General features: G+C 39.1%; 1 protein-coding gene across 1 annotated transcript; it reads left to right on the forward strand.

Annotated features, from left to right (window-relative positions):
- The first annotated feature begins 420 nt into the window (after positions 1 to 420).
- DCLK3 (doublecortin like kinase 3) lies at positions 421 to 12,352 on the forward strand. Its single transcript, XM_053952144.1, has 4 exons — positions 421 to 1,899; positions 9,983 to 10,115; positions 11,016 to 11,183; positions 12,156 to 12,352. The coding sequence occupies exons 1-4, from the start codon at positions 436 to 438 to the stop codon at positions 12,350 to 12,352; spliced, it is 1,962 nt and encodes a 653-aa protein (XP_053808119.1). The 5' UTR covers positions 421 to 435.
- The last annotated feature ends 5,288 nt before the right edge of the window (positions 12,353 to 17,640 follow it).

Below are 17,640 nucleotides of genomic sequence, written 5' to 3' on the forward strand. Positions count from 1 at the left end.
TTTGACTTAGGACGCCAAGGCTTGTTGGACCATTCGCCACGCAACACAGGCTCAAAAGTAAAAGAGAGGAAACTGCATGGGACTTGTCCTCCTGTTGGTCGTGGAAACTATGAAAAACCTTGTTTGGGTGAAAGCAGCCACAGGTCCTCATTTTTCAGTCCCCACAATGGTTTTAACACGATACATTCAGAGCACAGTCCTGTGAAGCCAAGGATAATTACAGTGGTGAAACCCGGAGGACGCACGCTCAGGAGGATAACCTTGCTTCTCAACAGGAGATCTGTCCAGACCTTTGAGCAGCTGATGGCTGACATTTCAGAAGCTCTGGGATTTCCTCATTGGAAGAATGACCGTGTGAGAAAGCTGTACAATCTGAGAGGCAGAGAAATCCGAAGTGTTTCTGAGTTCTTCAGGGAAGGTGATGCATTCATAGCTATGGGGAAGGAGCCCCTCACTTTGAAGGACCTGGAGGTGGTATTACAAGAACTTTATCCTGAAAATCCTTATGCTGCCACTGCTGCCATTCAGACGAATGAGGAGCAGTCCCAAAAACTGAAGAGCAGGCTGTATGACAAGGCCTCGAAAGTAGACAGTGGCTTTGATGAGACAGAAATGACCAAGAACTGCAGCGATGGCTTGTCTTCCCAGCTGGTAGCTGGACATGAAGGAAAAAGTCAAGCCAAGACAAAGCAAGAGGAAAAAATGAGAACCAAAAAAAAGTGGACTAGAGAGAGCTGGGGTGGTGAGCATGGAGTGAAGCCTTCTAGAAAAACACGAGAAAGTGAAAGGTACCTTAACCATGAGAGGAGTTCTGAGGAAGGCTTAGAAGAGAGTTCTGAGGAGGTGCTGAGGTGTGAGAAATGCGAACAGGAAAGGCAAGCCAGAGAAAAGTTACGGAGAGAAAGGCAGGCTGAGGCCTCATTTGAGAATAGAGACTTGAACACAGGCGTGTGTCAGAGGTACCACGTAGAAAGAAATACGAAAGTCAGGAACTGCAGAAAGTCTCCTGAAACCTGTCTGGAGGGTGAGGAAGTTGGCTGGAAAGATAATGGCAGTAGGAGGATGTGGAAGCCGCTACATAGGATTGTTAATGAAGGGCTGGAGAAGCAAAAAAGGAATATTGAGAAAGAAAGGGATGTGGAGAAGCATGAAAACCATGGGAAGGAAATAGTAAAAATCAGGAAGAATGCTGTAGAAGGGCTTCAGCTACCTCATGAAGTGAAGGAAGATAATGGAAGTAGCTGTGTAATGAACCAAAGTGGTTGGCTAAAGAAAGACACTCTGAGGGATGCTGAGAAAATGTCTAAAGCACATAGGGAGGGCAGAGAGGGACAAAGGGCTAAAGAGGAAGCTGCCAGAAGAGAGGGGAATGGCACATGTAGAGAGAGTGACATGACTCGACGAGAAAAAACAGGGGAGCGCAGAGTGAGTAAAGAAGACAACAAAACTCAGGGATTGGAAAGCATAAGCCGGAGGCATGCCATTAAAAGCAGAACTGATGTGGAAAAACACTATGAGATTGGCAGAACTATTGGAGATGGGAACTTTGCAGTGGTGAAGGAATGTCGCCACTGTGATTCCAATCAGATCTATGCAATGAAAATTGTTGATAAATCCAAGCTGAAGGGGAAGGAGGACATGATGGAAAGTGAAATCCTCATTATTCGGAGTCTCTCTCATCCCAATATAGTAAGCTTAATTGAGGTGTATGAGACAGAAGCTGAGATTTACTTAATCTTAGAGTATGTCCCAGGAGGGGACTTATTTGATGCAATCATAGAAAGTGTGAAGTTCACAGAGCATGATGCTGCTGTCATGATCACTGACCTGTGTGAAGCACTGGTTTATATTCACAGCAAGAACATTGTCCACAGGGACCTCAAGCCAGAGAATCTTTTGGTAAGTATTGTCAAACATTTGCATTTGTGCAGGAATTTATTTTCCTTCCAATTACGGTTTTTTGAATTGTTTTAAGCAAATCCCATACAGAAATAATGTGCTATGGCAGGACTATTTGAAAAAATGGGTACAATTTTGGAGTGAAATTACAATTGCAGTTTGCTTTACATAGATCTGCTATTCATTGCAGAAAGGAACTCAAGTAAAATTATCAGATGTTCAGGGGTAGTGAGCATTTGTATTTTTCAGAAATCAGACCTGTTACTTAGCATCTGACTTTTAGGTGTCCAAGAATGAATCATAAAGCATCTTCCTTGCAGACTAAAGTTTATTAGAATTGCTAAATTATGTTATTTATTTGTTGGACTTTTTGTCCACTGCATTTGTATATCTTGCAGACTACTGTACTAGTCCTCTAATATAGTGATTTCTATCTTGTGACAATTTCTTTGCTTAGAAGCAGAAGTATTATGCAGTTGATTGAAATAATCTGACAGTAAAATGTTTTGGTGAATACAGCATTAAAGTCAGCTCAAATAGTAACTTCATGCCAAAGAGAAAAATTCTTGTTTCCATCACATTTCTGAGGCTGCATTCTTCGCATCCAGCACTGAAGTCAATGTAGTTATTGACATGTGTGAATTTGTGTAGAAATGTTTGTAGTATTTACACTTCATAAGATACCCATTGTAGATCTGTAACAGTAAACAACTCTCCCTTGCTAAGTGTGTGTTACACTTTTGTATTAGGGTTCCAAATTTCCTGATAAACAGATAAATAGCAAGTATTTGCCAGTCTCTAACAAATTGGATTTTATCAGCTTTTTGGAGGTTAGCGCAACAAAAAAAAAAAAACAACAACAAAAAAAAAAAACCAAAACAAAACACCCAAACAAACAAACAAAAATTTAGTCCTATGGATCAATCAGTGCTTTTAAGAGAATTAATTTTGCACAGAGATCAGTGTGAATTTCTGGAGAAAAGCAACAGTGTAGCTGCAAGGATAATGTAGAGGCTGCACAAGGCTGGGCTGAAACCATTTGCTCCCAAACCTTCAAACTAAGCAATAGCATCTTTATTAGGTCCTGCTATGAATCCTGCTTAGTTTAATGAAAAATCTTTGGTATGTGATCTCTGTGTAAATAAAAGAATGATCATAACTCAGAACGCAGTGAATACAACTGGCTGGTTTGCAGGAAGAAGTGGGCTTATAGGCCCTGTCTTTGTACTTCATTTGCACAACGTTTGACTAAAATTTCACATAAAACTGCATGGCTTTTTCCAGAAGCTGCTTTTCCATTATGAGCCAGGTCCTGCTCCTTCCTATTTGCTGAAAATAAGCTAGTGCTCAGTGAAACACCTGAGATCTGATGCTTCATTTCCCTCTATAATACATAATCATCACAATGATGTAGATAAGCAAAGAAGGGCAAGATAAAGGTCTATTCTGGTTGTTTTCATATTTAGTTCACAGAACTGCAAAGCAGAGAATGCTGGGCAGTGGCAACATTGTGTAGCACTGAAATGATCATGTTGCCCATTTTGAAAGTCAGAATACATTTTTCAAGGACAGAGCAGCTCCCAGACTGTAGGTATTTTGTCATACAAGAACAGTGTTACCTAAACACTGCAGGAAATAAAATTTTACCTGTTCTAGTTTCAACTGGCTGTTAATTTAATCTACACAAAGTATACTTTTGAAAAGCAAATCTATTCAACCATGCAAATGAGTTTCTAAGGTTCTGATAGTATTGGATAGGCCACCTGCTATCTAATAAGTATTCCTATAAATACAGGCCATTTGAGCAAGATTCTGGGGTTTCTGTTTTTTTAGTGTGCTGCCTTTGTCTCCTTAGAGTGGCTGGGGCACCAAAGTAGGAAGGAGAGCTGCCACTAATCTTACCATCAGCCAGTGCTGAACAGTAACAAACAAGTATTGAAGCAAATTTTATGGGTTCATTGGCTGTTGGTTGAGCAAGAGCATCAGGAGATGAAGTAAAGTGCTTCAGGTTCCAGTGTCCTGCAGAGATGTCCCTGTTTCTGGGATGCCTCTTTTTTACACTGAGGATGCTTAAATCTGAATTAGTCTACCTAGACTTTGTACACAGAGGTCAAAATATAAGTATGTACTTTTAGGCTGTTGACTTGTTTGTCCCACTTTGGATCTTCTTTTGGTCAGGTAAACCTTGTAATCTTTATCTACTGTTTTTCCCCTTCAAGAAAATGGGAAATGGAAGAGAAAGGATCCTTGGTCTATTTTACTAAAGAAATGTATATGTCTATTCTGAACCTGCATTGCTCCTAATGACTTTTAAACATATTGGCTAATTGTCATAAGAGATGACAAAGAAGTAGCAATCTGGGAAAAAATATTTCCCTATTTCATGAAAATAAGCAACAGGGGAAAGAAGGAAAACAATTTCTGTCCCCACAGAAGAAAAGGTGCAAATATACTTTGATATCTAGTAAATTTAAAATTATTGGCACAAGAGAAAATTGGAAACCTGGTTTAGTTATTAGTTCACTGCACTTCAGTTTCTTTTATGGAACTGTTCCTCTAGCTACAAACTTCTGCACCAGGCCACCATCGTCCTTTCTGCTTTTTTCCCCTCCCTCTTTCACAACTGTGTCTGCCCACATTGATCAGGCTCCTTGCAGCATAGCTGTGAGGCAGAAGGGTGGTGACTTGCGCTACAGAAACAAAATCTGTTTGACAGCTGGTGTGAAGACAGCTGCTACGACTCCCTCCCATCTGCTAACAGAATCACCTCATTTAGGACTAGGTGTTCAGCAAGAAAACCTTTGCTGCCAAGGATGGGCAATGTGGTGTGTTTGGTCTCACAAATGAAGCCAGTCACTTCTTTTGTGCTACCTCATGGAGCGAGATTTGCTGGCAAGGTTTTTAGGTAAGGGACTGTTGAATTCTACAGCTGCTGGCATTTCTTCACTTGTGAGTGAGAAATTAATGCCCAAAATGTGGTGTTGTTTGTCCAGGTTGTAGCTGTAAAAGACATAAAATCACCCCTTTTTAGGGGGAAGGGAGAGGGCTGTATTTGTGATTGTGTACTCATCTCCTTGTACATTTCCCTCACATGCTAATGTGGTAATTCTTCAACACTCAGCTTCATAGATGTTACAGCTTTTTGTGTGTTTGAGATTGTCACCTTGCCCCTTTTTCTCCCTCTCAAGTTTTCATGTATGTGTGTGAACTTCAAGTACAGCTTTTCTGCCCTTGAACTTTGTGACACTATTTACATATATACAAAGGACCATCCGTTTTCTGACACTATTTACATTTTACATTTACATATATGTAAAGCACTGCCAGTTTCCTGAGTACATGTGAGTCAAACTCCTGTTTAACCACTTACCTGCCATAACTTTCAGAATTTTCTGTAAGATTTTTCTTAGAGATTCTTCTGGCTAGCAACAAGCGATGTCTGAAACTCAAATGTGTAAGCAGGAGTTTTTCTTAAGCTCTATTTCCCATATACAAAATGTCACGTGGGCTAACTGGCTTTCATGATATCCTTAAGAAGAATCTTTGCTACCATAGGCATGTGCATACAGAGAACTATTAATGTCTTAAATCATTATCTAAACACACTGATAGATTTCACAAGGTAGATATGAAATCAAACAAGAGCATTAAGTAATGGGGGTCATCCACAGACAGGACAGAAGGAGAAAGATTTTTATTTTTTTCCCCTTTGAGAATGAATTTGTCCTTATATTGTAATCTTCTGGTTGTATGGCTGGCATAGCTAGAAATCCTCAGGCAATAGTCTAATATTCTGACATGTCATCTGTTTTTGTGTAAGTAGTGTGCAATTGATGTGACTGCCTTTAGTCCAAGACCACCAGATGCTGGCAGTTGAAGGACATAAGTATTTGCATGGCCTAAGTTGGCTGTCTATAGAAAGTGTATGAAGTGTACTGGTCCTTCTTAACTCAATTAAATCTATAGGCAGGCAGCACTATTTTGCTTTATTCTCACCATTGCATGGAATACATACTGTGGATGTCAAAGGTTAGATTTCTCTTGAGCAGGTTGTGCATTTCTGTAATACTGCTATGAGGAAGTATTCTGGCCTCAGGAATGATTAAAAAGAATCTGAGAAGCTTTTGTTTCTACAGTGAAGCATTATTTGCATGCTCAAGGTGATGCTGGGTCTTGGAAAAGTGGACTGCACAGTAGGAAGTTGGGGACGAAGGGAATTCTCTGAGCTGACTGAGTTGTTCTGAGCACAGTGTAAGTGAAGCTGCTGAGGAGTTCTGGGGTGAGGTTTTCAGGCTTGCTGACAGGTTACATGCTGTCTCTGAAGTGATTGTCACAAAGCTGTGAAAATATACCCACCGTGCCCACTGTTCCTACCTGCTCCCTTGTTAAATAAAGTGGAAGCTCAGTGTTTTGACCTGAAAGAACAGATGGTGCTGTGTTGCCACCTTGTGCTGCAATGGGAGATTACGAGTCTGGCATCCTGAGAAAAGAGAAAGTGCAACAGTGCATTTTATAAAGCAAGAAATCTCCCGAAGATTTTGGGACTGGGATTAAGACCATTGTGTTCTCCACCCTTCCCACTGCCCTGCTGTTTTCTAAAAAGGTATATAAACGTTTTCAGTATTGTTTGTCTTAGTACAGTAGCATGCAGGGTAGTTGAAATTCCATGTGACATGCTTTTCTTATATAATTTAAAAAAAAAAATATATATAGAATAGGAAAATACATTCATGCTCATATTTTTGTATTGCATATAAAATTAAGCATTTCAATTGTGAATTTTTGTAACATCGTACCACTGTTACCCCTATTGGTAGAATATAAATTCTATAGATAGATGTTGTTCTACAAAGCAAGTGTTACTTTTATAATTTTTTTGTCATTTTTGTCAGTTTGTGTCCACAGTGCATGATGGCAAAAGATTGTCACCTAGTTGCCTAATATAATAGAGAAAATGGCTGTGGCATTTTAGCTGCTTCTTGTAGAAGTTTTGACTGCATGTTTGTAGTAAACTTTATTTTCAGTTTCATACTGAAAACTATTTTTTTGTGGAAGAGCAGCAAAAAAACAGCCAAAATATTTTGTTTAATCAAAACTAGAAGAGTGCACAAGGGCACTGCTGGTTCATGGAAAACTTCTTGTCCCCTGGGACCCCCAGCTGCTTCTCTGCAGAGCTACTTTCCAGCTGGTAAGCCCCTAGCCTGTACTGATGCATGGGTTATTCCTGCCCAGGTTTTGGACCAGTTAAATTTCAAAAGGTTTTGCTCTGCCTGTCTGTCAGGTCCTTCTAAATGACCACATAGCGTTCTGGGGCATCAGTCACTCCTCCCAGTTTTGTGCCTTTTTTAAAAAGAAGGTTAAAAGGGAATAGAAGGCTTTACTGTATTATTTTGTAATGCAATGCTTTTTTGTCTCTTAAAAAGAGAAAAAACCCACCAAGAAGTCCAAACCCATTTTGCTTAATCAAAATTGGATGCGTGCTTACAGTTTCCATAAAGATGATTAATGGGGATTAGTCAGCTGTAATGTATAAGAGCAAATGTTGTCACATCTGTGCCTTTAGTTACCTGGTAATAGAGACCATCCTGAATTTTCTGGCTTTCTTAAGCCATGTCTGATGGTGAAATATGAGGTGTTAAAGCACGGAGTATACCTGTCACATTATATTCCAGTTGGCCCATTCAAAACCAAGTCCAGGTTTACTTGGCTTTTTTGTAGACCTTTTAGCTGCTGATCTGTTCCCCATAGTTTCAGGGACAAACAAGTTTTCATTTAAAGGAAATTAATGACTTTTTTAACCTCTCAAAGAATATTTGAGTGTCAGTCACTGGTGTTAAGCATACTGATTTATGTAATTATACTGCTGCATTGTTTATGACTTCACCTTTGAATATGGAATCTTAGAGTGGTTTGAGTTGGAAGAGACCTTTAAAGGTCCTCTGGCCCAAGCCCTTGTAATGAGCAGGGATATCTCAACTAGACCAGATTGCTCAGAGCCCTATCCAACCTGACTTTGAATGTTCCCAGGGATAGAGTATCTACCACCTCTGTGGGCATCCTGTTCTGGTGTTTTGCTACCCTCACCATAAAACGTTTATTTTTAGTATCTAGTGCAAATCTACTCTCCTTCAGTTTAAAGTTATTGCCCCTTGTCTTATTGCTGCAGGCCCTGCTAAAAAGCCTGTCCCCATCTTACTTTTAAGCCTCCTTTAATTATTGAAAGGCCACAATAAGGTCTGTTTGGAACCTTCTTTTCTTCAGACTGAACAACCACAACTCTTGCAGCCTTTTCTCACAGGAGAGGTGCTCCGTCCCTCTTTCCTGGCCCTCCCCTGGACTCACTCCCAACAGTTCCATGTCCTTCCTGTGCTGGGACCCCAGAGCTGGACACAGCTCTCCCAGTGGGTCTCATTAGAGCAGAGGGGCAGAATCCCCTCCCTTGCCCTGCTAGCCACACTGCTTTGGATGCAGCCCAGGATATGGTTGGCTTTCTGGACTGCAACTGCACATTGCCAGCTTATTCCAGTTTTTATCCACCAGCTACCCTAAGTTGCTCTTCACAGGGCAGCTCTCAATCCATAACCCAGTCTGTATTGATACCAGGGGTTGCCCCAGCTCAGGTGTAGGCCCCTGCACTTGTCCTTGTTGAACCTCATGAGGCTTGACCTTCTTGAGCTTGTTCAGGTGCCTCTGGATGACATCCCATCCTTCAGACATGTCAATCTCATCACTCAGCTTGGTGTTGCCTGCCATCTTGCTGGGGGTGTGCTTGACGCCACTGTCTATGTCATTAACGTTTTTAATTTCTTAAAACAACCCTTCATTAACTGTAATGCTGTATAAAGTAATGCTAAAGACCAGTGCATACAAAATTAGAATTGGAGAAAGTATTTTGACTACTGGCCAGGTGAATGCAAGGAGATGAGAACTACTGAAAAGGCCCAATTAGGAGGTCATTCTGCATGGATCTATTTCTACAATTTTTGCTGTGTGGTGACCATTGCTAATCTGGTTTCAGGGCAACAGGTAGAGTATCATAATAATTTGGAAAGAATGTAAAGCATCTGTTGGTTTGTATTTTATTGTTATTTATGATGGAGATACACTTTCCATGTGTCTTGGGTTTAGCTGGTACAGTGCTGTACTTTGGATTTAGTATGAGGATAACATTAATAACACACTGATGTTTTGGTTATTGCTGAGCACTGCTTATCCTAAGTCAAGGAATTTTCAGTGTCCCATGCTCTGCCAAGGAGCAGGTGTATCAAAAGCTGGGAGGGAGCATGGCCATGGCAGCTGACCCAAAAGCATATTCCATGCTATGGAACATTATGCTCAGTAAATAATCTGAGGAGAGTTGGCCAAGAGTTGCTGGTCTGTGCTGGGGGACGGGCTGGGATGGGGGTCAGTGGGTAGTGAGCAATTGTATTTTGCAGCACTTTTTTTTCTTGGGTGTTATTCCTTTCTCTTTTGCTTGCTCTTGCTCCATGTCTCCCTTCTCATTATAGTTGTTACCATTCCTACTGTTACTATTATTAATATGCTTTAATACTTTATTATTATTATACTTTAATAATTTAAATTATTAAATTGTTCTTATCTCAACCCAGTGTTTTTTGAGTTCTCCTTCCCATCCCACTGCAGGTAGATGGGGGATGAGTGAATGACCAGTTGTGTGATACTTAGTTGCTGTCTGGGGCTAAAAAACAAAATCAGTAGTTTGCATGGGCTCATTGCATTTAAGTGCACAGCATTCTTCTTTGCTTTCCCTGGGAAAAAGAATAGTTTATTTTCTCAAGAGGAAATAATAGTATTTAATTGACTCTTGGTTATTTTTTGTGTTCCTTCTATTAATTTCTTGGAAATTGCAGTGTGCCAGAGTTTGTAAAGTTTTCTTTTTTCTGTAATTGCTTATCCTCTTAAATAAATGCACTCTCTTAGTGTATGGGGGAAAAGAGCCATGTTCTGAAGACTGCTTCCATTATTAGTACTATTATTAGAACTCCCTCCTGTTTAATCTTTTGCTTCCTATATATTTTAAAATGCATCTGGACTAAACATACATATATTTTATTTGATATAGGTTCAGCACAATGCAGATAAATCTACTACACTGAAACTGGCAGATTTTGGCCTTGCTAAGCAGGTTACAAAACCCATATTTACTGTCTGTGGAACACCAACATATGTTGCTCCTGAAATACTTGCTGAGAAGGGTGAGTGTATGTATTTTTAATTTGTCATAAATCTTTCAATTATGCTGAATTTTCTAATAATGGAAATATTCCAGAATGTTTCAACCTACTGAAATATCTTTTCAGGGTAGGAGGTTGGCTAGCAGTGTAATTTGGGAAAGGAAAACTCTTAGTTTTTAACAAACATGAGCATGACATCAGTTATATTTGCATTATTAGTGTCTGTGCTAATATATCGCTGAGTTCCAAGCAGATAAGCCATAAAATATCATAGATGGTAATAGCTGAAGGGGGCAAAATGACCAGAAGTTCATGTTGCAGCCTAAGAGTAGCCAGCCCCATTTCATTACTATAATCCAAACAGCTATCCAAAGGCCCTGATGATGCAAAGTCGTGAACATGTATTTTAAATCTATGTAATGATTCAAAATCTGTTTCACATCACAAGGAATTTTGAAGATTTCATCTCCAAAAAGATTCAGACCTGGAAAGAAGTCAGTTTTGTTGGTGACTCAAACCTATTTCTGGGTTTTGTTCTGTGGATTTGGGTTGCAGATCTCCAGTTATATCCAATTTCAATGGAAACTTGGCACTCTTAGTTCTTTTTTAAAGGGAATCTGAGGATGACTATTTTAGAAATACGTGCTCTGTTTTCTCAATTAGTCTCCAGTTGACACTGGCGTTGTGAGACTGTGTGTGTGAAACATGTTGTAGAAAAGAGAGACTCTGTGAGAGTTGTAGCTAACAACGGGCAGCTTGTAAGTGTAGTGTACCAGCCACTCATTCTTTTGCTCACTTCATCTTTTTGAGGAACTGAGCAGAGATCCTCTGTTTCTTTTTAATTCTATTTCCAAGAAATAGTTCCCTTGCAGTTGTGAGTTTTCTTTCTAAAACAAGACATGGTTTGTCTCTTTTCCATAGGCTATGGCCTCGAAGTAGACATGTGGGCAGCTGGCGTGATCCTTTACATCCTGCTCTGTGGTTTTCCCCCTTTCCGCAGTCAGGACCGCGATCAAGAGGAGCTGTTTCAGATCATACAGCTGGGTCACTATGAGTTCCTATCCCCTTACTGGGACAATATTTCTGCAGGTAAGAGTCTGCACTTATAGCAGATCTGAGAAGTGGCAGTCTTCTTCCCTGAAGTGGGAGAAACTCTTTTTTTTCAGGGCAGTGAGCTTGATCACCTTGGGGTGTTTTATGGGTCTCTCTTGTGTGAATCTGTGCTTTAAATGTTAATTTAGTACTCTGGTACTATCAACAGCTGTGTTTCTCCATATTAGTTCGGACTGCTTTAATGGGGTCCTCAATTCCTCCCTTTATAAGCAAAACCAAGGATTTTCCTCATCTTGTTTATATGTCTCTGCAAAAAAAGGTGTCAAAATAATCTCAAGGGCTATGTTAGATTGTAAAGATCTTATAAAAAAATCTCAAAAGCTGTGAATGAAATCCTTGCCCTGCAGAACAATGTCAATTTCCTATTGACAGTGGGGTCTGCATGTAGTAGTTTTTTCTTTCTCACAGGCTAGTACAGTGTCTTTTGTGTACTCTTCAAAATCAGAAACCCTAGAATCCCTGTACAGTCTTTTAAAGGACTTGTTCCACAGCATTTTACAATATTTATGCCTCTAAAGAGATAAGATATCCAGTGCTCATTCCTGTGAATGTGAACACTTAGCCTGATGCCTTCAGCACACTTTTGAGATTAAATTCCCTTCACTTTCTCCTCTGTTTCATTCTCCCGAAGGGGAGAATGACATCAGTCATGGACATTTAATATTTTCTGTCACTAACTCTTAACTGCAGTTATTAGAATAGCTCCTGGGGACAGTTACAAAAAACATGGAAAAACTAATGAAAAAAGCAAGAAGGACATTTTGTATGGGTATAACTGTCACCATCACAGAATGGGTAAGGTTGGAAGTGACCACAGTGGGAGATGTGTTTCAAACACCCTGCTTGAGCAGGGTCATGCTAGAGCACATTGCACAGGATTGCACATCCTAGAGCATGTTGCACACCACTGTGCTTCACCCTTCTCTCCTTTGCTTTCTCCCATAATAGCAGCAAAAGACCTCATCACCAGGCTGTTGATAGTGGATCCCCAGAAGCGCTACACAGCACGTCAAGTACTTCAGCACCCCTGGATCAGAACAGCTGGGAAAACTAACAGCAGGAATCTGCAGAGGGAAGTGACAATAAACATCGAGCGCCATTTCCGGGCCCAGCGCCGAAAGGAAGTTGTTGATGAGGACACATGAAATCTTTCACGCTCATTTTGTCTTATTTTTATTGATTAACAAATCATTTATAGTTTCTTTTCTAAATGAATTGGGAATTTAATGTATAGCTGTTGGTGGCTATTGCCATGCCTTTTTTTTCTTTGATTCTGAGATTTTGAAGGACAGAGATCAAATTCACATCCACCTCCTCTGATGTTACTTGGGAGTCTCTCTGTTGAAAGCAGTGGGGATTAGATAAATTCTGGAGGGTGTCTATTCTTTTTCTTTAAGTAGTGATTTGGGCTTTTACATCTTTTACAAATGTTTGCTTCTGTGACTCACGAGTAGTGAATCTTCTCTCATCCTTTTTGTATGATATCCTCCAGGAGTTTTGTGATTGTAATGTTTTCAAAATAGCTGTCTGCATACATGTCTTGCACTAATTATTTAAACAGTCTTTTCACTAATTCCTTCTAGCCACAGAGAAGGAAGAATAAAAAGTAAATATGTTCTTTAGCTGTAGGATATATTAAATAAGGAGCCAGATACTACATTTATTAGTTTGTGAGGGAATACAAAACCTTATTGACTAAATCTCATGTTTTATGATATCTCCCTTGGCAACATCTTTCATTGGTTGTTCAGGGTAATAGATGGTACAGTGTTCCTGTTACAAGAAGGTGGTGCTGTGTACTATGGAGGTTTCATTTGTTTTTAGAAGGTGGAAGATATGGCTGATACCTTTTCAAGATTCAAATAATAACAGCTTTCAAAGAGGATTTCTTTCTTCTCTGGGCAGTAGGAAGTTAAGCACTTTCTACTAAGCACTAAACAGTAGAGGTTCTAAGGACACTTTGCTTCTTTTCCCAAAATTATAATTATGGAGTGGTAACTCAGTCATATTTCCATATTGAGATTTTTCCCTCTTGGAGACATCCATGTGCATCTGTGAGTTTTCCATGCTGATGGAGAAGAAAAAGCTTGGAAATTGTGACTAATGTTAACCCTTGCCTTCACAGTTTCCCTTTCATCAACACACTTCACAGCTAAATTACTTTTTTACACTTTTTGAGTGTAGTTTAAGAATTGTTTTGTTTGGTTGGTTGGATTTTCCATCTCTTGCCCTCACTGTGACCTTTTTCTCCTTGCTTCCATGAGAATAGGCAATGGGATGAAATTAAGCGAAAATCCAGCTTGAGGAAAAACAACTTGTTGGCTGTGGAAAGGTCTCCCAGGGGAAGCTGCTTTCAGATGTTTTATTGCATGTGGTTTTTAATATTTTTACTGGATGCTGTTTTAAAGAAATCCTGTGGGGGAAAATTACTGCCCAAAGAAGGGGCCATGACCTAGAGCAGCTTTTGAATCTCAGAACTTTTGATTAATGAATTAAATACAAAAAGCACTTGAGTTTTCCATTTTATAATTCTTTGTCGTCAAGTTCCATGTGCTAGCAAATAATATTGATGTTAGAGTATCAGCGGTGTTGGCATTGAATATACAGCCTGTAGAAATGAAGGAGGGTGTTTTACACTTGGAGAGCTGCTGCTCTGCCTATGTATTTCATAATGAGAAATGTCAGAAGCATTTCAGAATCATTTTCACAACTACCTGAACCGGAATATTATTTTTTGGTGAGTGCTAATATTTTGTGTGAACTTGCTGAATAACCAAAAAGTGTAGGGTGCTGTCATCATGTTTCTGTTTCATCTTGTGACTGTTTTGCTGCAAGAATTATGTATAAAAGTAGACATCACTTGACTCTTAAAGGAGAGTTGCACTTTAAGTTGAATTAGCTTATTTCTAATACTTACTGGAATAAGACTCGCTGTGGAGTTCAAGAATTGGTGAAACAAACCAATCAAATCTTTACTGTATGCCCAAGTAGTAGCTATATGATATGTCATACTTCTGCTTTGGAGTCTCTGAGTCAGGAAGACTTTTCCTTTTCCTGAAAATAAGAATGGATTTCAGTGCTTCCCTGAGTTAAGGGAACCTAATGTAACCTAATATTATAAAAGCATTAAATTGTATTTGAGTACTAGTAATAAGGTATCTTCTTTTAATTTAAGTCTATTTTGGATAGGAAACTGTGGAAAAATAGCTTCTGATGTGCAATACTATTTTTTGTAATTATCTTATTTTTAATATAATTGTTTAGGAATAAAGTCTGAAGTGATAAAAAGTATTTAATCAATAATGAATCTGAAAGTTTGGAGATTGTGTTACAAGTTGCCTTTTTCACCTTTAAGAACCTGTCTGCAGCCTTATTCATAGTGCAGAAGATGGAGAATTTGCTTGTAACTATTATAAAAGTAATTATTTTTTCAATTATTTTGTTTTTTTCACTATCTCTGTGTTCCAGACAGGCTAAACATGGACTGTGCCAGGTGGTTACTGCATTGCACCTCTAAGTACAGATGCTGCTGTGGCAGTGCTGAGGCACAGGTTTGTCACTCTTGCTAATAGATGTGTGGCATTAGGCCCTCCTCCTTCAGGCTGGAGGCTGAAAAAGCTTCCAGGCGCTTCTCAGGGTTTTTACTTCTTTCTTTCTCTCCTACTTTGTTATTCCTTCTTTTCTCTTGTTGCTTCCAGTGTTCTTGCTCTGCCTTTGTGCTGTCTGAGGGAGTCCAGGTCCCCAAACATTATGGTTTAATTTATTTGTAGCAATGAAAATCCATATGATTTTGGAGAGCTCAGCCTCAAGCTTTGCTTGCTGATGTTGAAAGTAATATTAGGCAGGACTAAGACAAAAAGTGGTGAAAATCCCCTCTCATCTGCTACTGCCTTTTCTCAGGCTTTTCTTTTCCCTCTGTGTGACATTGCAATGCAGACCTGATCTTTATGCTCTCTAAGCAGTTTTCTAAGATATGAACCATGTTCACACTCTATGATTGAGGATTATCACTGTTCTTCCTTTCCTGAGGTTTTCCTAATGTATATTGTCTCCTTGGGTTGTGGAGTCATCTTCCCCTTAATATTTTTATTTCTTGGTTGATTCCTTTCTCTACAGTAAGTCTGAGGAAGCTCAAAGCTGGGGGAGATTATAGACTCAGAGCAAATTCTTGCTGATTTGTTAGGAAGAAGAAATATCCCTTCTTGCCCTTCCTTAAGTCTTTGTGGATTAAATTCTCATATGGCTTTGTATTCCACTAAAAATAAAACAAGTTATGGTGTCCTTATCTCTTTAAATACTAACAATGAAGAGAGTCTGAATATATCACCAAGAAAAACAACTCTCCCCCAAGAGCTAAGTGCAAAATATTAATATTGCAGACCTCAACAGGAAAGTTCCATTTCCAGAGAATTTGCTGGGTCTGAGGCAATAGAAGGCAAGAACCTTTTTGTTTGCTGCAAGCTTTAGTGAATCAGCTGAGTAGGAATCCTTTCATGCCTCTTAAAAGGTATTGTTTGGTTCCTAACTCATAATGGAGATCTTGATCAAGTTCTACTTATTCCAGGGTTGTTTCTTTACTATCTGGTATTGACTATTCAAAAAATATTCTCCTTTTAGAGACCAGAGGGTGTCCATCATCTTTAGCCATTGACTTGGCTCTTCTTTAGTTGGTTGCAGCTTTTTAGCATGATTGCATATTTTCATGCCCTCAGACTTGAAGAAAGCACAAAGATCCAGGCATATAGAATTGAGTCATCTGTGTTTCATTTTGTAGTAAAACACATGCCTAATAGACAGAGTTTCTTTTTTAGCTTGTCAACTGCGTGAAGATAAAGTGGTCTCTGGATATCCCCTCCATTTGCCATCAAGGTCAACCTCTTCATTTTCCCATATGTTATTACATTTCATTGGCCCTAGACCTCACCTACATATTTTCTATCACCTGTCATCTGCCTCTTATCCCCTTGGATCACTCCCATTATTGAAACAGGGTGAAATCTTGACATATTAACACATATTTTTCTTCAGGAAATTCTGGCCTTAGAAATGGGAATGAGCAAAAAATTTTGGAAATGTTTAGACATGTGAAACTGCAAAAGACTGGTGCTTCACACTGCATGGTTGATAACTGCCTGAAAATGAACAATGAGAATTTGGTCATTGCTTGTATATTTAGTTTGTTAATATTTAAAAATGTGTGCCCAGGAGACTTGTGATAGAAGCTTGGCAGTACAGCAGAGACTGTTTCCTCTGAGACACATACTTTTATTCAGGGACCTTCTTAATCTAAGATTGTTTTGCAGCTGTGTGGGATAGCTGGACTCAAACACCATAAAATCTGCCACCTCGCTTCTGACTGGACTTATAGTTGGATTTCCTACATCTCTGTTACTGCAATTTTTGGCTGTAGGGTGATGGAGGGATAGTGGGATGTTATCCCCTGAGCTTAGGCCTCTTGGGTTTTGGTCCTCTTGTTAAAGTGAACTTTCATGAGTCTACTGCTTGTTTTTTGGCAAGTACCCAGATCTGGAGAGGTATTCAGTCTGCTTGAAAATATAGTAAATTTGCTGTGTTTATAAAGTGATCTTCCCAAAGACACACAAGTAACACTCTTAAATATTTTTCCTATAATTTCTTCTGTCACCTGGATTTCTTTTAATTTAAGCAATGTAAGGAAAATGCTTTTTATGTTTCTGGGCATGCATTTTTCTGTCTTTTTTAAGTCCACAAGTAATACTTTACTGTTGACATTCTTGTTCCTGAAAGGAATTATGGGCACTTTAACTGGGCTGACAGTGTATAATGGCACTGTTTGTTCTATAATATGGATTATTTGTAACTAGGCTGAAGGTGTAATTTTCTAAATTAAAATACATTGTAGACTTCAGCAGAAAAGTTGTTATTCCTCCCCTGTACCTCCAATAAAGGTAAATTATACAGTAAATGTTATGTTTCAGTTCTTTCCAATAAATTGGGAAACAAATGTGTGGACAAGTATTTTGAGTTGTTTTGTTTTGTTTTTTACCCTCTGGCAATGTATCTGTTTGGAAATGCTTGTTTTAAAAGGTTTGCAATTTCAGTAAGTATTGTGTCTACCTTTATTTATGAGTAGCAGAACCCATTCTAATGCTGCAGTCCTTTGAATACTTACTAGATGTGTTTTTCTTTGCTGCTGCATGTAATCCCATTAAAACCAACAAAATCTTTGCAGAACTGGACCTCAGATTTATTCTACCACCATTTTTTGCCCCATATTGTGTTATTCATATATGCTGTGATGTTAGAGTGATCATGACAAACAGACTTAGCTTCACTTATGCTTAATGCACACAGGACTGATTTTTCCCATCATTAAACCTTTTTCTGCAAAATTCAAGTTTGTTTAGAAAAAGGTTTGTTTCTTTGTGGATACAGGCATTCTATCTGAAATTGA

The sequence above is a fragment of the Vidua chalybeata genome, chromosome 1 (genome assembly GCF_026979565.1).
Source record: "Vidua chalybeata isolate OUT-0048 chromosome 1, bVidCha1 merged haplotype, whole genome shotgun sequence".
NCBI classification, from domain to species: Eukaryota; Metazoa; Chordata; class Aves; order Passeriformes; family Viduidae; genus Vidua; species Vidua chalybeata.

Coding starts and splice junctions, on each gene's coding strand:
- DCLK3 (XM_053952144.1), top strand. CDS start 436: ATGGGGAAGGAGCCCCTCACTTTGAAGGACCTGGAGGTGGTATTACAA. Junction 10,116..11,015: donor TGAAATACTTGCTGAGAAGG/GTGAGTGTATGT, acceptor TCTTTTCCATAG/GCTATGGCCTCGAAGTAGAC. Junction 11,184..12,155: donor CTGGGACAATATTTCTGCAG/GTAAGAGTCTGC, acceptor CTCCCATAATAG/CAGCAAAAGACCTCATCACC.